This window comes from Hetaerina americana, unplaced genomic scaffold (assembly GCF_022747635.1).
Source record: "Hetaerina americana unplaced genomic scaffold, ioHetAmer1.1.p SCAF_2, whole genome shotgun sequence".
NCBI classification, from domain to species: Eukaryota; Metazoa; Arthropoda; class Insecta; order Odonata; family Calopterygidae; genus Hetaerina; species Hetaerina americana.
Genome location: NW_027286763.1, coordinates 63,494,262 through 63,517,091, shown reverse-complemented (window position 1 = coordinate 63,517,091; position 22,830 = coordinate 63,494,262). Strand labels below are relative to the sequence as shown.

The 22,830-nt window shown below is 39.2% G+C and overlaps 1 protein-coding gene across 1 annotated transcript in view; it reads left to right on the top strand.

The window, feature by feature from the left end:
• The first annotated feature begins 454 nt into the window (after positions 1–454).
• nau (myogenic-determination protein nautilus) overlaps positions 455–22,830 on the top strand; it is a 93,136-nt gene continuing 70,760 nt past the window's right edge. Inside the window, exons 1-2 of the mRNA XM_071585543.1 lie at positions 455–1,180; positions 4,705–4,911. Of these exons, the coding sequence (XP_071441644.1) occupies positions 455–1,180; positions 4,705–4,911 (933 nt within the window). The remainder of the gene's footprint in view (positions 1,181–4,704; positions 4,912–22,830) is intronic.

Genomic DNA, 22,830 nt, shown 5'->3' with positions numbered 1-22,830 from the left:
CCGAACCTAGCTTCGGGCTTATCCGAGCCTCTGAGAGTGCGTGGCTCTTGGTATTCGGAGCGCAAAAAACTAGTAGGCAAAGGCTCCAGGGAAATCAAACACTAACATCGGTATTTGTGGCTAAATTCAGTCACTGAAGTTGTCGTATTAGAGACGCAGTTCTGAGGACGAGCCATCCTTTCGTTTCTACCTCGCTCGGTAATTCGGCAAAAAATAAACACCTACACAATCGGCCACGAATAGACAGAATCCGCGGGATCCCGGCGAGGATTGAGATCATGATTCCCTTCGCCATGTGATGCCGCCGCTGTCACCCGTATCACCGGCAGAGCACCACGTGTTCTCGGGGCAGACCGTTTGCCGCCTTGGGGGAGAGCGGCGGCGAGGGGATTGAAGCAGCCGAGGAGTTAGGACCGTGCGTTTGGGGCGGAAGAGGAGTAAGGGAACACCGAAGATGATGACCATGATGATGAGCTCGGAGTCGAGGAGGAATTGCCACTACGGAATGGTCGAGGGCCCGGGTCGGGTAGACGGGGCCCCGGGGAACGTGATGGCGGGCCCGGTCGTCGGAGGAGACCCCTTCGCTCACTACGCCGCACATTACCACCAACTTCAGCCGCAGCACCATCAGCACCACCGACATCACCAAGAGCAGCACCACCACGACCAGGGGCACTCAATCGGTGTTAGCCAGGGGCCTCACGAGGATCCGGCCGCCCTTAGCCCGGGGAGTAGCAGCTGTAGCAGCAGTGGGGTCAGCACGGCGAGTGGCGGTGAGATTGGCATCGTCGCAGGCGGTGGAGGCGCCAGGTCGGGGAGCGGTAGGGGAGGACGGGGGGCCCCGGGACCCAGGAGAGTGGCCGGGGGTCGGAAAGTGGAGTGCGAGAGGAGGGAGACGGAGGAGTCGGAGGAGGAGGACGAGGACGAGGATGAGGACGACGACGAGGACGAAGAAGAAGAGGGGACCCACTTTCCGCACGTGCTGGCTCCACCCGGGCTCCTGATGCCCCCCCAGGGGTCGGGAGAGGGCCACGGCGACGGCCACCAGCACGGCGCCATGGGAGCGGACGGAGCCCCGCGGCGATGCCTGCTGTGGGCGTGCAAGGCGTGCAAGAAGAAGACGGTGACTGTGGACAGGAGGAGGGCAGCCACACTGAGGGAGAGGCGGAGGCTCAGAAAGGTATTCAATGGAGTCACATTCACTTTTTCGGCAAAAGAGCGATCATTTCCTCTGGTTAATACGTCTCAATGAAAATGAATATTTTCAAAAGTTACACTTGTCTCAAGCAAAACATTTGACAGCCAATTAAGATCAGTAATTGCTTCATATGCGATGTTCGTTATCACTCTCTCAAATAATTTCCTTTGTTTCTCACATCGCTATAGATCTTATACGCTGCCAATACCCTGTATTATGTTGTCTTACACTTTGATTTTACAAATAGTCAATTTAATATTTTTACAGCATTTTTAAAAGGTTAAATGTGAGGAAGCAAAAGGCAATCCAAAAATCCATTTTTGAATTAGTTGCCCCTTATAAAATTTTTCTTTTCAAATTCAAATATTGCTACTGGAGTCCACCGGATGGACCTCAGCTCGTACCTTAATTCTAAATGAAAACTTCAAGAATCATGTATTCTCTATATGTAGAGATGTTGTTATCTGGTATAAATTTAAATTGAAACGAGCACTTCAAAGCAACATCATGTTTCCCAATTTCTGGTGTCTTCTGAATTGAGATATAAAAAAATTTCCTATATACGAGGGTCATCCGGAAAGTAAAACCCGTTCGTGAAATAAAGACACAAAAGTAAATATTAACAAACATAAAAAATTTTATTTGAAAGAGGATACTTTAAACTACTTCTCAACATAATCTCCAAGCAAATTAAGGCATTTGTCATAACGTGTGACAAGTTTCTGTATTCCTGCTGCATAGTCCTTCGCCGCCAGCTCATTGAGATACGCGAGGGACCCATCTTGCACAAATTTTTGCATAATGCAGATGGTGTTTAACAATTTCATGAACAATTGTTCGAGAAACATTGGGAAAATGCTCACAGATGTCATCAATTGTGACGCGCCGATCGTTCCTCACGAATTCGTCAACTGAGCTCACCAGTTGGTCTGTAATGACAGACGGTCTCTCCGAACGCTCATCGTCGTGTGTGTTCCCCCTCCCCATGTTGAAGTTGCGACACCACCGCCGAACAGACGACTCGTCCATTACATTGTCTCCATACACCTTTAATTGGCGATGAATATCACATGGGCGAACGTTTCTTGCATCGAGGAATTTAATCACTGTCCTCACTTCACAACTGGCGGCGTTCTCAATTTTTTTAAACATTGTAAACAATCACAGAAACAACACAGGCAATGCTAGCGTCACGCAACTTGGCTCAGAGAAGGCAGACAAGCCACTGAAGCTATCTGACCTCGTCCAGCGGCTACTCGCGTCGTCAGCACTTCATGCGGCACGAACGGGTACTACTTTCCGGATGACCCTCGTATTATTGTAATAATCTAATTATTATTTAATATAAACGCATATTTTAATATTTAAAGTTACTTTACTCTTTATCATGTTAGCTGTTTATCCTGGGGCGGATGGCGGCATGGTATTAAATACACTTTAAGAATAAACAATTAAGTAATATATATATATATATATATATATATACATATATATACATATATATACATATATATAAATAATATATATATTTTTAAAATTTAGAATTACTTTAAAAAAATAAAATTTTAAACAAAAAAGACTGAAACACCAGCATATCATGTTACCACAAGTAATATCGATATGAGATGATTTTTTGTAATTGTATATAATTGGTTTTATGTGTATGTTTCATTTCCTGTAAAAAAGATTCAAAAACACATCGTAGCGTAATTTACGCACCTCATGAAACAGAATGTTTTACTATTGATTGGAACAGTTTGAAATGATCCAGACAAAGCATACGACCTTCAGCAGAATGAGTGGCCATACATAGAGCATGTTTCCTAGAATTTAAATACCAAAAAAATTAGTCAACTTTTTAAAGGGTAAAACTATCATCAAAGAAAATGCTCATAGCTTTGGTTACTTCAGTAATATAAATAAATAAAAAGCTGAAGCATTTTTACTGAGAGAAGTCGTGTCTAAAAAAATTAATTGTCACCATATAAAATGTTTGGAAGTAAAAGAAAAAAGTGAAAAAATCATTCATTGTTACATGATTATGATGAAATGAAACTAATTATATACTAGATATTAATTGAGATTCTTAATTAAAGAGCTGATGAGGGTCCTGTTGAGCAGAACTCAGAGTTAAATGATAGTTGACATGGACAACGTCTTATAAATGAAATGTTCAAATGGGTTTGTGGGTCTTAATTTCGGTTGTGGAAAACAAAATCAGCATATCACTTCTGCACTTATTCTCTGAATTTATATTCAGCTGCTATGGCAAAATTAAAATAAAATTGTCTCAAATAATTTTTAAATTAATAATGTGCCCAAAAATATTTTCATGTAAATGTAATGTAGCTGATCTTCCCAGACCGTGTGGATTAAGGCGATAGCTATATAACTAAATTTAAATTGTATGGCTTTTTCAACCAATTTTAAATATGACAGGACAAATACAATATTTTCTAAATCTTTAAAAACAACCGCAGCACTCTCTGAATCCTATATTTTTCAAGGAAAAAATACATCAATTTTTGTATGCATTAGGTAAATATTCACTCTCCGGCCAAAAAAAAGCATTGCTGCAGAGCGTCATTTGGTGTCAAAATTTAGTAGATTCCATGATTTCTTTAATATATGCAGCGATATGAAGGACAAGACTTGTCTCTCATTTCGTCATTTTTTTAAAAGAATCATAAAATTAAACTACCTTGTTGATTTCTATACTGCCCAAAGACAAGTAACCAAACCGATGTGGCTGACAGGCAAAAATAGAACTCACCTAATACTAAGCGCTACGGCAGGTGAATTTTCAATATCAGGGTATGGTATTCAGATTCTATCCCTGTACAGAGTGTTGCTTTCCTCGTAGATATGATAAGAGAAAATTTACCTGGCTTTGACGAAGCTAAGGCTACCAAATCCACCAATAATTAATCCCAGGCCTCCAGTTTATGGTTACATAAATGTCCTATCGGTAGAGCTATCAGGCTTTTGTTGTACCATTTTAAAAATTAATATGCCTTCTTATAACTAATTTTTTTTATTATTGTCAAGAGGCTCTCAGTTACTGAAAGAGTTTTTTAATTACGGTAAACATAGTATTCACAATCTAAAATACAATAGAAATGATGTCTTATTTAATAAAGTTCTAATATCGAATAATTCAATTATATTTCATCATAACCGCAATCTAAATGTATGAATCACCCGTGAAAAATAAATTTCTCCGAAGTTTATATTCTTCATTCAATAACCACAAACCTATTCATCGGTTTCGAGTTGGTTTGCTGCAAAGGGGAAGTATTTACCGCAATAAATAGTAAAAATTTTATGAATATCTATCTTCTTTAGAGAACTCTTTTGAATTTATAGGTCTTAGCTAAATTTATAATAATGTGCTAACTAGATACCCCGCTCTCCATTGCACTGACAATTTCAATTTGGTGGTTATGGATTGAGTTGAAGAAATATATTTATTTCATAATAAATATTGTCTTTTGAAAATCCTCTAGGTTAACGAAGCCTTTGAATCACTGAAGCGGAGAACCTGCTCCAACCCTAGCCAGCGCCTTCCCAAGGTCGAAATCCTCCGCAGTGCCATCGAGTACATCGAGTCCTTGGAAGGACTGCTCAGGGGCGGCGGCGGGACACAGGGCGGATGCAATAGACAAAGGGATGGCGTGGACGAGGGTTTGCGACATCAACATCAGGAATTTTCGGTGAGTGCCCTGCCGGTTTAGGTATGTGCCAGCTCACGCCCTTCGTCAATTTCAGGTGAATTGTGGTATGACTGATTTCTATGCTCATTACTTGGATTTTGAGCATTTTTACAGGGAAAAAATATTCAAACTTTAAGTACTTGTTACACATGTTAGAAGTTTACTGAGGGGTTAGGTATTGTTTCATAAGCAGCACTGAGATACCTACTGAGCATCATAAAGAAGAGTATGCGGGCGAGAGAGAATGGAAAAATATAAATGCGCGGTTAGGGGCAGAGTAATGGTAAAGGGTCAGAGCTTAACGTTTGTACTTTTCAGAATAATCTGTAGATAGAGCAAGAGAGTATGGAGAGTACTGGAAGCAAAGACGATGGTTGTTAGGCAGCTTATTTAATAATTTGAACAAAAGTTTACCAGCATTGCTAAACAAAGGATATCCAAGGTCCATTCCTCATGTTTGTGGAGTCGGGGTAATTCATATGGAGTGGAAAAAATGAGTATCTCAATAGATAGGGAAGTCAGTCAAATATTAACTGCGATAAAATTAATTTATTATATTGAATGGTAAACACAATTTCGAATCGTTTTGAATGAAAAAGGGCGTAGTACTAATAGCATTGCCTAATAGATTTGAGCAGAAAAGTCGTTCGTTAAACAGGAAAGAACTGTCAGTTTAGAACAATTTGGAAAGTTATTTGAGGTTACGATGTAAATTTAATTGGTTCGAAAGGGTTGCCATCAAGTTACGATATTGACAGAGGTTGGAGGGATTTTCAATTTTTCATATGGAGAAAGAAGCAAGCAAGTGGAGATAGAATTTTAGGTAATAACAATAGAGAAAGAAAGCGGATAAAAATGTTGTCTAATTCAAATAAGTGTTAATTATGAGCATTGAAGATGGAAATACCGTTACGCAAAATGTTTAAATTATCATCAGCCCACTATGATGAGTACTAATGGCTTTCATAGGCCATGAAAGTCTGTTTTTAGTAATTAGACTCCCAATATTAAGAATTAATATAATTTAATCGAGTTAATTTCTCGAAAATATTTATTTCATAGAAAGAAATGTAAATAGCTGAAAGTTAAGGACCACAATTACTTAGCTGTTCGATTGAATTGTATCGAATGTCATGCATACTATTTTTATCTTGTTTATTATGTGCACAATATTTTTATAACGTAATCTCGTCATTACCATTATACAAGATCGTAAACGAAAACACTTAAGCCATTATTTGGATTTTACGATAAGGAATGCAGCATAATGAGATTCCTGCCACATCTACGAAACATTGGAGCTGGGTCGCAGATACGTGGCCGCAATTTGTGATACAGAAATAAATTACGATATGGATGAATTCATATTAAATACCTATGTGAGGAAAGTTTTTTTCAATTTTTGAAGCGCCTTAAATAATTTTTTGTCGAATTTTATAATGATTTAATACCATTTTAATATCCTAGTTTCATTTCTTATTGCAACATGAAAACTACGTTATCATCAAGAGACAAACCTACGATTGACTTAACGAGATTTACCGTCAATATACGTCATAACTGATACAGATTCCTCAGAGTAGGCCAGAATAATTTTGATAACAATATTTTTAATGGCATAATCCTGTCGAATTCCTATTTAAATGGAAGCTGTCAAGACACATTAATCTACTCCTAAGTATTAAGAAATTCTTACGACATTACCCGCGTTGGTGACTTCGAAACTTAGAAGTTCAAACTCGTAAAATAAAGTGCAAGCGTGATTTACCAAGTGAAAACATATAATGTGAGCATGAAATCAACGCTGGCGAAAAACTCGAGCTAATAAATACATATTAATTAGGTACCCCAACAAGTACCAATTGGAAAAATAAGTCGTAGGTAACAGAACACTCAGCCCTTTATTTTAATTAAATTTACTATGTGATTCATTAATACAATAATAAAAACATAAAATTCCTATAATCCTGCAGGTTTTCATTGCTTTGTCAAAATATTAGTTTCTTAGAAAATGTCTCTAATTCACTTCAGCAACAATATTAATGAAAATTAACTGAAATTGCCCAGATCTTGATGAAAAAATGATCACGACTTTAATTTTAGAGTGTTGAATGTCTGATCCCTGGACGAAATTGTATAATTATAACTCGCTTTATTAATTCACTCCTGTTCCCGTTTCACGCTTTCACCGTGCGCGGCATCCATAAACATAATTAGAACCAGCGGTTTACAGCTTGTTCCACTTAGCACTTCGGCCAGAGCCATGGGTCAGCGGTGTATAAAGAGCATGCATTTAGCCCCGCAGTCATATTCGGCATCCAAGCTTCGATCCGGGCGGGTCGAGCGGAGTGAACTGGATTTGATGGATCGCCACGACGAGAGACGCGTTGGCGTTGCGAGGGGATGGGGGAGATTAATAGAATTCTCTGGCCCTTGGGGTCAGCGGATTGGGATTCTATGCTTTGATCACCGCTAAATGCCTGCTCGGGAGATGCAGCACTTCCCTTCCCCATTCCCCTCGAAGTGACAGCCCCCTCCTGCCTCGTCGGGTTTCGGAGAGGCATTTGCATTGTTTCCCCTGCTCCCCCCCCCCAACAGATTCCACGAGTGGCCGTCCATCCTCGACGGTGTAAGTACACGGATTCACGATCGTCGCATTCCGAACTCAGAAGAGCGCGGACGAATTTCTTCTCCTTTCAAAACGGGAATGGTCTCTTTTCAGGCTGCCGTTTCGAAGTAGAGGTGTAATATTGGGACGCGTTTACTCTTGCGAGATAACCAACCTTGCTCAGAAAAAACAAAGGGATTACAAAGTTTTTGCTCAGCCCCAACCAATGGAAGAGTAAACATTCCTATCATATGAAATATCGGGGATTTAAAAGTTAATGGTATAAGCAGGATTATTATAAGTGAGAATTTTATAATCTAAACTGTAGCATACTTTGCGAGCGATAATACAAGTATACGAAGTAATGCTAATAATCTTCCGAATTAATAAGGTTCCAAATGAAATTTAAATATTTTTGTTTTCCAATATCCATGAAATAAAATTAATGCAATCTACAGGGGAGAATGTTAGGCAAGCAAGGAAGGGATAGGAATAGGCTAAGCATGACGAACAAAATGAAGAGATGAGGGAGGCATGGTGAATTGAAGAGGGTCTTATTGTTGTGATGAATGTCAGATGGTGGTTCCTTAGGAGGAGCTAAGATACAAAGTCTGTCCCATACATAAGTAAAATAAATAAGGGGAAAAAATTGATTGCATATCAAAGTACAAATTACCAAAACTCTTCATAATAGCTCCCGTATGCACCAACAAACGAATGCGAGTGCTTCCGCCAGCTGTGGTATGCTTACCGTAAGCCATCAGCAGAACCTTCGTTCAGGCACCTCGTCATGGCCTCTTTGACATAATCCAGTGGTCCAAAATGGTACTCATCTTTGTTAGCCACAAAGTAACAACCATTTTTAAGTGTATCGATATTGATGATTGAAACCGTTCTGGATTCATTGCCGCTCGGAAACGATGATTGAAATCGTTTCGGAGTGGTAATGAATAAGCTCACATGGACTTAATGAATAATTTACTTTGATTCACCCTTTATTGCCATCATGGCGTGAGCTTTTACATTCAGAAGAAAGATAGTAGGTAGACGAGATTTTTAAAATATTTTATAACATCGAAAACAGTTTATATGAATATTAATTAATTCATAGTGATTTATAGTCTATTTTCCCCACCTGCCTTTGGAAGATTAACATGAAAATTTCGAATGCGCAATGTATACATTAAGAGTCACGATTTGAAAAATAGTCAGTCCAGGCATTTTAGATCAAGGACAAAATTTCTTGTGCTGCTGAGTGTTTTCCAGTAAGGCTTAAGGGAGATTTTTCCTTCACTATCCTAGAAGATTTTACTACATTTGGCATAATGATGTAACTATTCAATAAAACTTGGTAATGACCGAAGAGTTTAAGATAATTTTAATTTCGTTCAGTGTTTTAAGCGGGAAAATTCAAAGTTTCTCCTCAAAGATTAGGCTCAGCATGCCCAGTTGGGGCATAGACTTCAATTTCATCACTGTATCTTGCTTAGAACTCAGTTTATCAACTCTATATTCAAGTGCCAAGAATCAAAGAGAGTTATGACGCATTTCCAATATGGTTAACCGTTCATTGATAGATTAATCCTCCCGTCTGTGTAGCGTGACCTTCTTGGAACGAAAGGTTATACAAATCAAGCCTGGTAGTTGCAAAATACAAGAGTTAGACTGCGATAACAAGCGTTGTAATTATAAAAGATAGTATTATGAATAATTTCATTGAGGATATATCTCATGATAAGAATGAATTAGCCAATTGGTTGCTATGTTAGCTTGGTGAATCTCAAAGGACACATGGAAATCAACATTTTCACAATCAAGTTTTATCAAAATCTGAGTGCATGGATTTTCAAATACTCGATTCCCGGGCTCACTCTCCGTCTCACACCCGAAGTATTCGAGTCCTCGAGGCGGATAGCGTTCTTCCTTTCACCAGTGGACTCCACCCGTCTCCTCTACACTTGACCGGTACTCGAAATTCATTTATGTAGCCGGTTAAGTGATAAGGGGTGAGAGCTCAAATTCAGATTCACAAGAGCCGTGCGTTTTAGGATACCCCTGTTCCTTGAAACACCATTTTATCAATAATAATTTAAATAACATTAAACAACCCTTAATATTTCGCGTGATTATTTGTCCTTTGTCGGCCTCCACATCTCCAGTTTCAAAGAAGTGAGGGAATGAAAAGGTTGCTAGGGAAGAGAATAGTTTGGAGATCTGCTGTAAACCAACCCTCGGGATAGCCCACGGTGATTCATTACCATTATCCCAAATTCAGGATGACCCTTATTTCATCGCATCTTCACACATCACTCGCATTTTTCAACAAATAATACATATAATACATGCAAATAATATATATAAGCTACTTTTAGAATAGTCACTTTTAGAATAATCACTTTCTAAATGTAATCTCGTACACCATTACGATAGGGACTTGAACCCAGGACTCGGGATCTTGTAAAACCAGAGGCGGACCTTACTCGGCCATCACAGAGGTCGACTTTTGGTACATCCCATATCATATTTTGCGACATATTCCCACAATTAGTGGCCACTTGAGCTGTCAATGAGTATGTGTGTGTGACGGCTCTCTCGCGTGATGACCTCATTCGGTCACAGTTCATCACAATTTCCTCCGCGCGATGTGGGTCGGAAGTCCATTGATAAAAAGTCCGCATGTGTGTCTGCCGCTTCTTTCGTTCATTCATTCATTTGTGCCCGCAAACGGATTTTCCCACGACGAAAACGAGATAATGCACTGTGTGGGAGTGTGCGAATGGGATTTGTGCGGAAGACGGTGTCAGAACTCGTTCCGATATGTGCCGTCATTGGCATTTGCCTCGGAAAACAAAGGCGTTCACTCATTGAAGTTCCAGCCTCAGCATTGCGGGTGGTTAGCGGGAGAGGAATCCATCCTTCTTACCCCCTCCACCCCTGCCACATAACACCCTTTCTCTGATCACTATCAAAATGGCCAAGTACACTCGCACCAACAGATTATTTACCCTCGCGAAAATCACCACATGAGCTAAGCTTCCCGCTTCGGACGGGGAGAATAGGAGAGTTGTTAGGAAGGTGAAAAGGTTTGGGTGTCGACGCGATTTGCAACTTGTTTCGCCAGGGACGTGATCACGGATATTATTCGTTCGGCGTTATCACCACGGAAAGTTTACGAATGGCTATTGATTTCTGTTTAACGGACATGTTAATAACGATACAGGAAACGCGCGCACGTAGAGTGAAGATCTATAGTATGATCGCAATCCCACCGAACTGTTCACCCTTCTAATCCTCCTGGAATCCACTTACGTCACTTCGTGCGCAAGCGGAGGTAGCAATAATACTACTGGGGAAAATTGCCGTTTTGCGTAAAACGAGCAATTAGGAGTCATTAGAGCTGAAAATACCCAGTGAGCGTAGAACAGAGAGACATGTATTTACTAAATTACTCCAGTCTCAACAAACGCGAAGGTCGCAGGTCAACCGTTATATTCAAGGGACAACGTAAGCAGGAATGCTAATGTCACCGAAAAAAAACTCCACGCCGGGTCCCAACCTGGACTATCGCCTTTGGGACACGAGGTCGCAGCCACCAAGAGTAAAGGATGCAGCCGAGCAATGCGAGGGAGAAAGGAGCTCCGCGAATTGACGGCGGGACCACGGTCCCGTCGTCTTTGCGGACCAGATGGGACGGGGGCGTGAGGAGAGGGTTGGGAAGAGGGAGAGTATCTCGGGGGTGGGGGAGCAGACGAGATGAGGAGGCGGACGGCGAGAAGAAACGAAGCGGACGGAGGGGATCTCATAAGAGTTTTAATCGCCGCCGCCTGTCCGGTGGGAACGAATCGAGATCCATCTTTTTGTTTGTTCAGCACGGTGCCAGAATGGAAACGAGGGTAATTTGAACGATATGACATCGTCCCCCACTAAATAAGCAGTGGGAGAAGTCCTCTCGCTTTTTCGGCTGTGCCAGGTCGCATTTACATTTGGGACCAAGACAAAATTGTTCGCTGCATTTTCCGCTACATGTAGTCAGTGGGAAAAGGGTAAAGAGTTTAAATTATAATGGTTATTTCCACTTTCTTCAAGGTATTCCTATAATAAGACGTTTCGAGATGTGATTTAGGCTGTAAATATAGAGGCCATTGAGAAATCAGAACCCTTCAGTGATGAAATCAAATTGCTTAATTTATTTAAAAGTGAGTAAACAACCCTTAATCAAATTACCAGGCTATCATCAGAAGACCCCACCGAGAAACTATGTAAGTCTAGCTTGGCACTTAATTTCAAATGAAATACAAAGTATTAATAAATAAGCTCACCAAATGGTGAACAATGAAGCTGCCGTTTTTATGATTAATTCATATTTAAATCATATAAGCATAAAGACACCATGCGGATTAATTGAGATCTGAAGGAGTGAAAAAAACACCCATAATAGGATTTCTTCACTCCTCCACACGATATAAAATCTCAACAAAAATAATAAAATCACTGTTTGCTATGATTTTTGTTGCCAAATAAGATTCTCCTCACAATTATAATAAGTTAATCCGTTAAATATTACCTGAAAGTAATCGGTAAAAGATTAAATTAAAATATAAATAAATAACTATATATATATATACATAAATATATGTATACATATACATACATCTCCGAAATGGAACACTCTTCGGCAACACGCAAATATATAAAAACACAGATATAGATTTTTAAACATAGAAACACTCACAAATGTAGTTTTGACGTTTCGACGGCATGACCATCGTCATAGGATTCAGAATTGAGTGTGTTTACACCATACACACACACACACACACACACACACACATATATATATATATATATAATATATATATATATATATATATATATATATATGTGTGTGTGTGTGTGTGTGTGTGTGTGTGTGTGTGTGTGTATATATGTATATGTATATAGATTCACTGAAGACCTTAATTTTTCTTTAATAAAACATCTGGAGCCGTAGGCATTGACTTTAATCAAATGCACAAGTTTAAAAAAAATCATAAATTGGTTTTGATTTGAATTGTTTCATTCATTCACCTTCGACTCCTTGTTCAATTTTTTGGTAAATCAATAATATTTTGTAAGTATTTTGATGCTTTCGGAATTCCCTATTATGGAAACGCTCACTACATGACCTAAACAAGGAATTTCATTGTGTATGTTTTGGATGCCAAACTACCGAAACCCGAACATTTTGAGATCAAAAGACCATTAATTGATTTCGGCCTTCCGCGCGGGGAATTTTCGACATTTCCGAGAGCAGTCGTCCGTCGTCATTTGTCAGCTGAAATTCATCTCTCACTTCGGCATAATAAATTGCAGAGGGGCAAATGGGAACAAGTGAGGTAGCATTCTGTTCGCTAAGGTATTTCCAAATCGGCAATAGACATACGTGGAAGATTATTGTGAATTGAAAACAAGACTATTAAAACCCAAGCAACGATTACTTCCTCAATATTGAATTAATTTATAGCAAATCAATAAAACTTCCTTCGTCGAATATGTTAAGCGTTATTTTCATAATAATATGCTTGTTTTCTATACACTGTTGACGGTTATAATTTTCCATGGTCTGAAAATGAGTGGTTTTTTTAAGAGTTTATACATATATTGCTGCAGGTTTTGCCATCGGTTCCAATGGCCCTTCATGAAAGAGATGCATTGCGAACGATTTATTTTCTTTATTGTCGGCTCTTGTTTGCCGTTTGAATTAAATAATGGGAAATATAAGTAGATTTAAGAATACACGTTCATAACAATAATATTATTTCCAGCCAATAATTCCGAGCCCGAGCAGTCTCTCAAATCTATGCGTTGCAGAAATAGGCAGTTATTTCGAAAACTCCTTCAGGTAGATATCTCTGCCGTTTGATATGGATAGTTAATTTGTTACGTTAATATATATAGGAATGAGCTTATTGTTGGAGATACTCTCGTAAAATTTAAGTTAGCTTACTGTTTATGAAAGGATATTAGACACCACTTTGTTAGACTGATTGATTCACTAGGCTACGTTTATTTGGGAACCGAATTGCTTATGAGCAATCAATTTGCAAGTACTTTGGAGATTTTTTAGAATCAAAATAATCTCAATTATAAATTTTTTACAGTGACTCTACGAGCAAGGAATCCAATTGAAATAAAAAATCATTAATGTGGGAGCATTAAAGATCCACCCTATTTTTGACGTCAATTGGGGGTGCTTTTTAAATAAAATTAACATTTAAAGAGGCTTTAAGGACGCTTTCGATAATAAATAACTTAGTATTGTAATTACCTTAATCTTCATTGACCGGGAAACGTCCTATACTGTATTATACAACGCATCACGCGTCAACTAACCCATTTCATTCATCTTATCTAAGATAATTCATTCTTCTGTCATAGCTATTCATTTTCACTGCGCTTTTAGTAGTTTTACTTGATGGTAATGGTACTAATTATCTCATAAATTAGGAAGAGGATGCCTATTCCAATGATATTCAAAAGAACATATCACAACCGAAAAGAGTTTATGTCATCATAGTTTCCAAAAACTTTTAGGATAACTTGTTTCGTATTCACTTTTCCACCACATTTGTTTTCACTTGCGCTTGGATTAAGTATCTTTAGCGAGCAGACGGGTAGGAATACTGGGAACCTGGATACACGCATACTGCTCTCGGGGCAACAATCGGAACAACCAAACACAACTCCGCAACAAGCAGGGCAAGCGGAAAGTAACGAGCGCGTCGCGGCGCAACTCCGGAGTTCAGAAAGGCAATGGAGGCACTAAGTCGACACAATCACCGGGTCCAAGAGACGAAGCCCCAGCGAGGACAGCGGCACGGCGACGCACCCCTGATCATCGCTCAACGCCCACTCAACGCGAACAGGAGTCGCGAGCGCTTTAGTTGCCATAATGCGTTTAAGTAAATCCGTCGGGTGGAGTAGTGAAGGGGGGGAAGCAGGGAAAACAAATAAGTCCCCTCCCTCACCCGAGCATTCCCTCAACCTCCATCCCCCCTCCCTCGGCTCATAGTAGAAACATTTTCCGAACCCACGCATTTCCCCCTTCAACACACTCAATTCCCTCCTACCCGAATCCCCCCCCACTCTCTCTCTTCCACTCTCCATATCCTTCTCCCAGACTCCTGCTTCGAGGAGGAGCATATTCCCACCGATTAAACGCAGATATTCTTAGTCGGGGTGACTGGAATGGAGCCAGGTGAGCGGGAACGGGAATGAGTGGATTAAGGGAGGGCACGCTAGAATGCCATCCCTCCCTACCCCCCCCCCCATCGCCGCCGTCCCCTCTCTTCCTCATTTTATCTCCCTCTCTTCTTCTATTCACCCTCCCCCTCCACGCCCACTTGATTCCCTCCTTCCTCCTCTTCCATTGCGTCTTTCACGACCCACACCTAGAGTATACTTTGTCTGCTGGATGATGCGCTTGGAATGTGAGTTTTCGCGCACTCCCCTCAAGCACTGCACATGCTTACATCCCCGGAACCGATGGAACTTAAAATGAAATCTGCTCGAAGAAATAATATTCGTCGCTAATGTATCTGTTTGCGCTGAGGAAAACTGCAAGGGAAAGCTGATCGCTGAACGCGAAATGTAACTCTGCGATCGACATATTTTGTCTCGAAGTTAAATAAGTATTGACACAAAATGTTTCTCGGAAGCCCGCTTGCAACCAAGGATGTTAGAACCAGCAGTTTATATTGTCTACATAAGAGGAACCAGAGTTTTAGGGATGCCCAATATTGGAGGCATTACTTCAAATTTTTCTCTAAAAAATTTGCCTGTGAATTTATGTGCAATAATAAATGATCAGCATAGTATTTCAGTAAATATAACTATTCAGTGGAGGCTTGAGTTCAAATGCCCATGTGGTGTCTCGGGAAATCCATCTAAAGGCAATTTAATCCCATTTATTCGTGGAAAAACTTCATGACACAATTGATGCGTCAAGAATAGAACCTGGCCTTCTTAAATATAAATAATAGCGGCAGCCTCTATATTTTGAAATTAACCGCAATTCAGAATAATAAAATTGTTATTTTCCAGATATATTTATTCCGTAAGAAGTGTTTCAATGATTATTCATCATCCTCAAGTACAGTACAATTTTAAAAATCCACGGTGAGATACTCGTTTATCTTTTGCAAATCTGCGCGTGCGGGATTGCATGGAGTCTGTTTCGGGAGTGATGGAAAGGATTGGAAAGGGACTGGGGGAGGTGGCGTGAGTAGGAATGGTTTAAACTTGAGGAATACAGGTTAACACTGTGTATAACACAGTCTATAAGATTAACGCTGAGAGGAGAGAATTATTGACAAAGTCAACCAAGTATTAAAAAAAAGCAGTATGTCTCATGTAAGTCTCTTGCACAATTTACAATTGATCTGGGAAATCGAGTTTTCTACCTTTAGATTCATAATGCACGATTTTGGGAAAAAAATTTGTTAGAATTGAGAAATCTGTCAGATGGCTCGCAAAAGTTAGAAAAATAACCATCCATATTTTACTGTACCGAAATACGAGGGGGGACCCAAAAGTAACGGGAATTGGGTTGGGGAGCGAGAGCGGGGAAAGCCTTTGCTCGATCAGTCGTACGTCAGGCTTACGCCACCTGCGTCAGTATGCACAGCGCCGTCACTGTGACTGGATCGATCCGTCCGTGAGAGCTGTTCCAGTAAAACAACTTTTTTCATTTCGGCGAAAAACGTGATGGCGGATCATCAAGAGCAACGCGCTGCAGTGAAATTTTGTTTTCTGTTGGGAAAACCGGCCGAGGAAACTATTGTAATGCTCAAGTCTGCTTATGGGGAAGCTGCCCTATGCAAAACCAGAGTCTACGAGTGGTTTACAAAATTTAAAAATGGTGAAATATCAATTGAATACCAACCCCGTTCTGGCCGTCCTTCAACATCAAGAACTGACGAAAACGTCGACAAAATCAATGCCCTCATTCGTGAAGACCGTCGCAGAACCATTTATCAACTCTATGACTTGTCTGGAGTGCCATGGAGTTCAAAAGAGCAGATATTTAGCCCACAGGCGACTGGCTCTTCCATCATGATAACGCGCCGGGTAATACCACCCTCTCCGTGATGCAGTTTTTGACAAAAAACGGTATGACGTCAATTGCCCACCCCCCCTACTCACTGGATTTAGCCCCCTGTGACTTCTTTTTGTTCCCCAGACTCAAAAGGGATATGGAAGGAAAGCGTTTTAACCCTGTGGAGGAGATAAAGCAAAAATCGCTAGAAGGCCTATAGGACATCTCGATAAATGAATTTCAGAAATGTTTCGAACAATTGAAGCATCAATACCTCACTCTGGACGTCTTAATTTGTTTTGTACCTGATAATGGCATGCATGTGTATGCGTTCAAACGCGTCGTGAAAAATAAAAATTGAGGGATCATTACTATGTACTTCTTTTATAATAACCCTCAGGAAATTAAAGTGCATTTTTTGTCGCACGGCTTCGCTTTCCGTGTGTTATGCCTGAATCTTACGGGAAATTCAGGTTGAATAAATGAATTAATGAATGAATGATAATGTAACAAGGAGTCAAGAGTATGGACTATATTAGCTAAAACATAATCTACAAGAAACAACAGATAATCAAATATCACACTAAGATGCATGAATAAAAAGAACAAGATGACACTTACTATTTGTGTGTGAGTCAGAGGTTTTCATAGGCTTTGTCTGCTCCTAAATTCCTTTCGCGGCCATTTTGAATTAGAATTCAATAATGAAGTTTTATATCATGATAAGGATCACATAGCTTTTTTTTAACTCCTAATTTGTCAGTAGTATTGTTTGAGAGTACCGTGTGTCAGGAAGGTGCCCATTTCGAAATACTGAAAATCTTCTCGCTCACTCGAATGTCTAATGGGTGAGAGTGTAGACGAGTGACAACCGAGAATTTGGCTCGGTCTCATGGTGGTTCTGACCCCTCTGGGTGAATTATAACCCAAAACTTTCAGGGGAGCCCTTTGTGACTTTATGATCCGGAATAGTTCGGACACCAATGATATATTTCACGACCAACATGAAAACACCTAGCATCTCCTCTCCGATTGGAGTTCATCAATGATCTAGAACTTTTTTATTCCATATTTTGGCGATGGGATTTGCCAATGCCTCAGCTCATATCGTCACTCCTTCCACCCTCTTATCACAAAATTTTGTTAACATTTTTTCAATTTATCAAAATATTCAACCTATATTTCCATTCAAAACCAAAAAATTTCCATTCTTACCAAAAATCTATTTTTTACCCTTTTTCAATTGATTTTCACTTTTAATATAGGAAGTAAATTTTATCCTTATTCGTGAGTATCTAATGCTTTTAGCCTCAAGTTGTACATTTTATTAAACATTTCCTGAACATTTTATTAAAAATTAAGACCATACTGAGCGATGAAATAAAATACTCCTGTGTTCTAAAGAAGTCATGCGTGTATATATTTTCAAAATTTATTGGAAGTGATCGGAAACGTCTTCCTTAGTTGAGAATGATGCTGAAAAGGTTTGATATTTAAATGACCCGCAACTTTACTGCAAAAACACAGAAATATTGGGAAATGGTGACGTTTAAAACAGGTACCAAGTCAAATAAGCCAGTAAATGGCAACGAGTATACTCTTGATCAGTTACTCATTCCGTTCTTTGCTGAAACAGCTTTATTCCTGTGATTATAAATCAAAAGCCATATTTTCTAAAACTCCTAACTACCTGGCCAATATGCCTGTGAATGTGCTGTCTTTCAAGAACCAATTATTTGATTGAATTGTTACAGGAATCCTAATCTCACAGACAATCACCATAAATATCAATTCCATGCTAAAATAATTTTCTCCAAACATTTATTGAGCGTTTAATGCAAAAATAAAAAAATTAAATAATGATATTCAATGCAATTGCTTTTAAAGAATGATTTATTTCTTTTTCTTATCTGTCACCTGATATACTCTGATTGCTAGAATTTAATGCATTACAGTATATAAATGGTAAAATAATGCAAATTTTGTTAAATCATTACCAATTTCGTTGATTGAAAAATTACATTTGTTGAATCACCAAAAATAAATACTTTGATTCTCTTTTTTATAAAAGTATAAGAACTTAAATAAATATATTCTCAGACTTCCGGGATAGATAAGTTATTGCAATGAATATATTCTTACCTACTTGATGTTTCTCGCGGTGCATTTCTCTTAACTTCCCAGACTTTTTCCATTTCTTTTACCATGGCTTCAACTCCTAAAGGACTTATTTAACGAGCACAAGCTGATGGTAGGATAAATGATCATTAATTCAAGCAATAGTTTAATTTTTCTAGTCTAAAGTTTCCATATTCCCTTTGCATCCAATTCTATGACCACTACAATGCTATGCCACAATGCTAAAGTTTCCATTTCACAAAAAATATTTTAAATTTATTATGTGAAAAAATATACCTCGCCAGTTATTACACACTATAGGGCCTTAACATTTATATAACCTCTTCGCCTTTCAATTAAAATATTCTTTAAAGTCAATGAAAACTTGCAGTAATAGTAGGCATGGATATATTTGCGTTAGCTTTGAACTAATATAAACTGCAGTAAAAATTTTATGCTTGGCTTTTTCAAACATGCCTATGCCTTGCCATGCCGTTCCATACCTTTATGCTTTTTGTACTGTATACTATAGTGCATTCCAAGCCCACACATTCTTTTATGAATTTTATCATATACTGTCGTCTTAAATATCAACTTCGTAAGTTTGAAGAGGATTATTTATAAGCATTTATTTTGTATTTTAAACTTTAATATTCTGATCTACTCATATATTAATTAAATAAAATGCATGTTTTCCGCGTGTTAATATAATTTCCCTGAAAATGTATATTATTCATATTCAGTATTCCGTTTGTAAATGCGGCGCATGTTAGATCATTCATGTCGATTCCCACTTCTGCATTTAAAGTAAATAATTACTGTTCACGTTTTTATAATTATAGGGTAACCATAATTGCTCTTTATTGTACTGTGAATGAAACTTTACGGTCCTCCTTTTCCATATGAAAAGGTGATCATTTTGCATTCCGAAAGAAGATATGCCCCTTTCATGCCACACCTCCTCTGCTAGATTATGATGAGATGAAATGGGGTGGAATTGATTAATAGTCTCTTATATGATAGATATAATGAAAATAATTTTGAAGGAGGATTGGTGATTTTTTGTGAACGTATCAAGAAAAAGTTCTAGTGTCCATGGAATGCCGGGAATTTTCGCAAGTGTTGTGCCATTGTGGCGACTGAGTGAGATCAAGCAGTTTCCCAGGCAGTGAGGCGGTGAGTAGGTCGACAAAACAAGGGAGAAAAGGACAGAGAGAGAGAGACGAAGTTTTCCTCAGTGACTTGGCACATAAATCACTGAGGAAGTCATGGGGGACGGTCTCTGGGAATCCTTTTGGGCGAAAAGTGTGTGTTAACACATCTCAGTGCTTGAAGTAACAGGCGAGCTTAAGATTTTTGGCGGGCTAAATTTCAGAAGTCGACGTTTCAATTCATTGCTTATGTAAGCATTTTCTGTGCGTCGTAATTTATATACATTTCTAATAATCATTAATGTATAAGTTTAAAAATACATGCAATGTATTTTTAAACAGATCTAAGGAATTTAATGCATTTACTTGAATTCCTTATGATGTAACGGACGTTTTATGCATTAGAATCTTTGTCAAGAAACGCCTAACATATCAGATGGTCTATTGAGAAAACAAACACCAACTGTGAACTGAACATCATAAATATCTATGAACAAATTATTTTGAAAGCATGGAATCACTCTTTGAAATTATTTCTCATTATCATAAGTGTCTCGCAATGGATTTCCCTATTTTTTTCCACATTTATAGGAATTCCTTTGTTTAAATCGTAGAAAATTTGAATTAAATGAGGTCAGTCATTACGCAATAGCCAATGGTTAAAATTAGAGTAAACGGAAGAAAGTATGAGAAGGAACTTACCTGGTAGCGCCAACGTTATTTGCTGAAAAGATCTATCAAGTCAATTTGTGGATGAGCCAATTGAATTTATGTCTCGTTTTGTAATCACTAACAACCTATTTGCTCTATTTTATAATTTTTCTGCATAACACTGGAGAAACAAATAATTAGTTCAAATAATGAAGTTTCAAGTAACTGTGATGAAAATGGTTCACCTACTTCAAACAACTCGGTAAAAACTCAGTTTTTACCGAGTTGTTTGAAGTTAGTGAACCATTTTCAAGTAAATGTAAAGATTCAGTCCCTCAGAAATCACAAAGATATCATGTATGACTATAGCCAAAATAGCATAAAAATCCTATGGAATTTACACTGGGAGATATTTGCACCACCACATTTTATTTGTCCCTACCCGCACACATCTGGTGTTCCGTGCAACCCTTATGATGCCGTTTAGCTTATCAGCACAGGTCTGAACCATTAGAGGTAACGGAACTCAAACCCAAGAAGTGAGTTTCGAACATACGGCCATTGGGTTGGTAGGCGAGTGTGTTATCGCCTAATTAATCAGGCACTATAATGCTTACATGAACAACGAGAATAACGAAACTTAAACTCCCTAACAGAGAGCTTAGTGGATGAGATTGTCAACTCTAGCACCTTTCATTAACTCAATGGTAGAGGAAATCACGTTCGTTCACACGAGAATTTGAATTCCCCTAACATAAAATACTAGAAAACGTAATCACAAATCACACTACCAATTATCATAACGGTTGGTTATACGGTACTTCATACGGCGCATCTAATAGATAGTGACTTAAGAATAAGATTTGTATCAGCAATCCATCGAAATACAGTTTTCCTCAGAAGCATTTATTGCACATTGTGCAAAATTCACTCTTTCTTCGGATTTGGGATGGTCCTTTCTCAATTGCATTTTTGATTCTAACTTAATACTGTCAGGTCACCGTAAACTCCTTACCTTGAATGTTAGACTAAATAAACTGCCCAGAATGAACCTGAACACTAAGGCCTATGGGAAATAATTTATATTTAAATCCAAAATAATCTCGTACTGAATATAAATTAATTTATTTTTTGCGATGGACTTCATTTACGATAGGAGCAGTTAGCATCTAAATTTTGAATCATTCTTTGCATCATGTTTTTATTTTGTTCTCTTAAAAGATAACTTTTTAAATATGCCGCGCGAACTGTCAAATAATATCTTGCGACTAAAACTCCAGTTGGATTTCGAGAGTATCTGTTTGAAATAGCGCATCACTTGCCAATCAAGCTTGACCCAGAGTCATTCCTCAATGCATTCAAATCAAAAATGCCTCGGCTTCGAGACCACCGAGGAGCAAAAATCGATCCATCAGTAGTTTCTCCAATGAAGCTTTGCCAAACGAATGGGTATTCTCGACCGTTTGCCTCATGCATCCATCGCCGGACCCATGTCCTCCTACACTCTAGGTTCTCAAGCACCATTAACATTTCAAACCTGTGGTTTTCGGAAATGAAGGAAGGTCACGGAGGGATAGATGCAGGAGTGGTGACCGCTCGAAGCACTCGGAGCACAGGCCTTCTGGTTCGGCGTGAGAGAGGGATGTGGGGAAGAGGTTTGAAAAGTGGGAAGACGTGGAGATCTCTCCTTCTGTCCTCCTGAAGTCCCATAAAACTTTCCGAGTACTTAATCGTCCACACATATCGGTGAATCCCACCCCTCCCTGAGTCTTTCCAAATTTTTACCCTCCCGCCATCCGAGGATTTCTTCCACCCTCTCCCCCCTGTCGCCCTGGGAGACTTCGACGCTCGGATACGTGAAAGGCGGCGGGAGTCGGAAAAAAAGCGTGCAGAAAAAAGCGAGATGGGAATGATATTCGTGATCTTTGAAAGCGTCATTAGTTTTTTCCCTCAACATCCTTTTTCCTTTCTCCTGCTCTCTCTCTCTCTCTCCCTCCCTCTTACTCATCCTCTCGGTCCGCTCGAGCGCTCACAAACGTATGCAGTGCGGAAACTGAGATGAAACAAAAAAGAGAAAATAACGCATCGTCTCCTCCTTTTGCTAACTCTCTCTCCCCTCTTGCCCGTTCGCTTCCCCCACTTGTCTCAAACGGAAGGAGTGGAAGGATGCCTTCAGTTCGGGATGCTAAGCGATAATATCCTCCCTTTCCCTCACTCCCTCTCTCCCTCTTCTCTCGTCGGTTTATACTCCTCCATGCAAACTGAAGGGAAATGGAGGGAAAGAGATGAATAGGCGATCTTTTTGATGTAAACAC